Genomic DNA, 4,056 nt, shown 5'->3' with positions numbered 1-4,056 from the left:
GAATTCTTCTGTTTCCGCTGAGCGTGTCGGTGAGTCCCGACAGGTGAAGGTGTGTGTCGGTGTTTCAGACCTGAACGAGGTCCCAGAGACCGAGCTGCTCGACAACAGCATCCAGAAGGGCCGCGCCCAGCTGTCCGTCAAAGCCCGCCGCCACCGCCCGTCCAGGTCCCGTTACCGTGACAGCGTGAGCTCCACCGAGGGCGACGACAGCCTGGACAGGAAGGTACAGCGTGTTTTATTATTCATTCATGTCAACAGCTCAACCTGACTGATGACATCACCGTGACATCATACTGGTGATTTCATAAGTGTGTGTGTGTGCGTGTGTGTGTGTGTGTGTGTTATCAGGACAGTCCGTTACACTCCGCCCGCTCACCTCTCCACCTGGCCATGCGAGGCTCCTCCCCCTCTCCTGATTCGCTGCTGTCAGCACGAAGCCCCGCCTTCTCTTTCGACACACCGCTGGTGAGACCAATCAGAGCTCAGGACAGGTCGTCCACATGATGCTAATTAACGCTAACTAATAACAAACAAACAAAAGACGATGCCTCACTGTGATTGGTCAGGTGCGGCGCTCTCCAGAGGATGAAGAAGCATCATTGGTGGCTCCACCTCGGGGGCGGTACCATCAGCTGACCAACGCCACGTCTCAGGAGGCTCTGGTGACGCCCAGCAGCTCACCGTCCAGGTCCTGCCCCTCCTCCGACTGCCGCGTCTACATGAGGAGGAGCAGGAGGCCAGACAGTGAAGGTACACACCTGTAAACACACACCTGTAAACATAAACACACCTGTAAACACACACCTACAGACACACACCTGTAACCAGAAAATGTGTGTGTGTGCGTGTTTCAGTGTTGGTCTCTGACTCCAGTCGGGACACCAGTCCGGCAGACCCCGGCAGTCCGACCGTTATCTTCGACAAGAAAACCAAAAGACGTTTCCTGGACCTCGGGTGAGACACACATCAGATTTAAGGATGTTTCTCAGATTTTAGGACATTTTTTGGATTTGAGGATGTTTTTTGGATTTTGAAACACTTTGTCGGATTTATCAGAGCCCAGATTTAAATTGCGGGTCGTCGGTTGAGTTTACTGACATATTTGTATATTAATAATAAAGTTGTGGTTGATGTGATGATGTTTGCGTGTCTCTGTGTCTCTCTGTCTGTCTCCGTGTCTCTCAGGGTGACTCTGAGGCGTTCGTACATCCGTGTGAGGAAAGACAAGTCCAACCGTCTGTCTGTGGGCAGCAGGTGAGTCCATCATTGAAGACACTCGTCCGTCCTCACAGGTCAACATGTAACACGTGTCCTCCTTCGTCCTCAGAGACACGTCTGAAAGTCCGTCTCGCTCTTCGGGATCCTTTGTCCCGTTCTCCTGGTTCAGCGAGGGACGGGGGTCGTTGTCCTCCGCCGGGACTCCCCCTGCCTCCCCCAAAGTCCCCCCGCTGAGCTCCCCGAGGCCCCGCAAGTCTCACTCCCAGGTACAGACCCCGCCCCCTGTGATGTCACAGCGTCCACACTCAATTTTAATGAATGTTGATGCAGGTTCAGAGCTCAGAGCCTGCAGCAGAGATCACATGACCACAGTGATGTATGAACACTCACACACACACACTCACTCACACACACACACTCAGTTCCTCTTCACTCAGAGAAAACAGCTCCATTAAACCTCCATCAGCTGCTAATGGCTTCTGTGTGAGTGTGTGTGTGAGTGTGTGTGTGAGTGTGTGTGAGTGTGTGTGTGTGTGAAGTAGTAATGCCCTAATAAATTGGACGTACAGTCATTTCCACACAAAGCTCATTAATGTGGACATAAGCTGTAGGGTTGGCTCTGAAGGGCTGGTTCTGAAGGGCTGGTTCTGAGGGGCTGGCTCTGAAGGGCTGGTTCTGAAGGGCTGGCTCTGAGGGGCTGGTTCTGAGGGGCTGGCTCTGAGGGGCTGGCTCTGAGGGGCTGGTTCTGAATTCTAAAAGGCAATAGGACAGAATGGACTGAAACAGGAAGTAGAATGAAACTCTTACTTTGTGTTTTCGTCTTTCAGGAGTCCGTTCTCAGCGAGGAGTTCTCTCCTCCTCACACCTCTCCTCCTGACTCCTCCTCCTCCAGGTCCTCCCATCCATACCACACCCTGTCCCAGTCCTCCGACGAGGTAACACACGACACACACTCTGATAGTCTCACATGTTGTGTGTCCTGCAGCCTCAGACAGACGCAGAGCTCTCTGATCAGTCACATCACAGTTTTCTCCTCTTCCTCTCTCTCCTCCTGTCTGTCCTCCTCAGCCCCTGGAGGAGGTGTCCTCTGCAGTGTCCTCGTGGACGACTCAGCAGGTGTGTCAGTGGCTCAGAGGACTCCACATGGAGCAGTATGTCCCAGAGTTCACTGCGAGGGACGTGGACGGACAGCAGCTGCTGCAGATGGACGGAAACAAGCTGAAGGTGAGGGTGAGGAAGAGGAGGAGGAGGAGGAGGAGGAGAAAAATACTGGATAAAAAGGTGAAATGCCTAAACTTCAGGGAGTAAATGAGTTTTTTACCCTAAATGTCCAAATCTGACGCAGGGGGAACCCCAAAGCGTCACATTGGGACGTGATGCAGCATCGTGTCTGACAGCATGCTGGTTGAATGTTTGAGGAAAACATCAGAGTGAGACGTCTGTCCTCGTCCTCTGCAGGGTCTGGGCGTGCTCAGCTCGTCCGATCGCAGCGCTCTGAAGCGTCGCATCAAAGATTTCCACTCTGCAGCCGAGAAGGAGAGAAAAGCTCTGGACAAGATGGAGAGACAGCGAGAGAAACAGCGGAGACGAGACAATGAACAGCGCAGGAACTGAGGACAGACACCAGACCAGAGGACAACGAGGGAGAGGACTGACGATAACAAGGGAGAGGACAATCTCTGTGTGTGTGTCTCTGGATGGAGGTGTCCCTGTACGGAAGACAAAGAGTGGAAAAGTCATAAAAAGATCAAATGAACGTTTGCTCGTTTCAGACTTTCTTTTGAAGTCTTTTTCTACGGTGGCTCCTGAAGGACAAATTCAGCAGATTACAACAGCTGTGCCTTGTTGACAATTTGTTTTTTTCACAACAAAAACGTAAACCCTGATAAATAAAGAACAGTCCCTGAGTCCTGTTCTTGTTGTTTATATATCTAAAGTAAATTATCTGAAAGACGGAAATATTAACAATTTCAGATTTGTGCTTTTCCTCCTCCATGTTATTTTGTCCTTCTGGGCCACCGTAATACTTTAAAGGACATGTCTTTTTACTTTCCCACAATCCACTGCACACCAGGGACTGTGTAAGGTGCGTTCAGGTGCGTTCACCGGTCATTAAAGCATGTTGAGTTGATAAATTCATCACAGGCTGTAAATCTGAAAAAATATCAAAGTATGGAAGCCAAGAAAGGCCAAAATGATTTGACTTTAACAACCCCCGATCGCCTCAGTGTGAGACTGAACTTAATGTTGAGTTTTTACATTTAAATATCTTAATTTATGTGGTTTGAATTCTCCTCTTTGAAATGATAGAAAGGTCACTGTGAATTTAAAGTTTATTCAGATGTTAAATTCAAAGATGTGAGTTTCAAATAAATTAAAACATAAAATCCAAAGAGTCATTTTCCGATCAAAACACTGAGTAAAAAAATAAAACTATATTTAACTGGTTAAATTCAGACAACAATAACAGGAGCTGCATGTTTGGAGGGCATGTTGTCTTTCTTTAAACATTTTTGCGAATTTTATTTCTTAAAAACTTTTTGTTGATCTTTAAAGAAATATATGCCATTTTCCAATAAGATTTTTTTTTTTAAATTTATGTAAAAAAAAACATTTGTTTTTTTTTTTTTTTCTTTTGGGGAAATTTTTTTTTTAAAAACTTTTGTCAGTTTTTGAAGAAAAGAACAAATAATTTTTTTTTTAATCAAAAAAAAAAAATTGGTAAAATATTATCCTTTTTTGTTTTCATTTTTGAAAGTCAGCAGAGCTGAATGGAACGCACCCCGAGACACAGACAGACAAACACCAACTCAAATAAAAATTATGGTGGAAAAAAAA

At 47.0% G+C, this 4,056-nt stretch overlaps 1 protein-coding gene across 1 annotated transcript; it reads left to right on the top strand.

Moving 5' to 3' along the window:
* Window positions 1-43: 43 nt before the first annotated feature.
* Window positions 44-2,974, top strand: samd14 (sterile alpha motif domain containing 14; the record flags this gene model as incomplete). Its single annotated transcript, XM_042516824.1, has 9 exons — window positions 44-223; window positions 349-465; window positions 567-750; window positions 855-954; window positions 1,186-1,254; window positions 1,328-1,484; window positions 2,046-2,153; window positions 2,287-2,442; window positions 2,677-2,974. Coding segments are annotated over 9 exons (1,227 nt in total), but the record flags the coding sequence as incomplete, so codon positions are not given.
* Between the last annotated feature and the right edge of the window lie 1,082 nt (window positions 2,975-4,056).

This window comes from Plectropomus leopardus, unplaced genomic scaffold (assembly GCF_008729295.1).
Source record: "Plectropomus leopardus isolate mb unplaced genomic scaffold, YSFRI_Pleo_2.0 unplaced_scaffold25795, whole genome shotgun sequence".
NCBI classification, from domain to species: Eukaryota; Metazoa; Chordata; class Actinopteri; order Perciformes; family Serranidae; genus Plectropomus; species Plectropomus leopardus.
The sequence above is the reverse complement of the archived record's forward strand: the minus strand, read 5'-3'. Positions and strand labels throughout refer to the sequence as shown.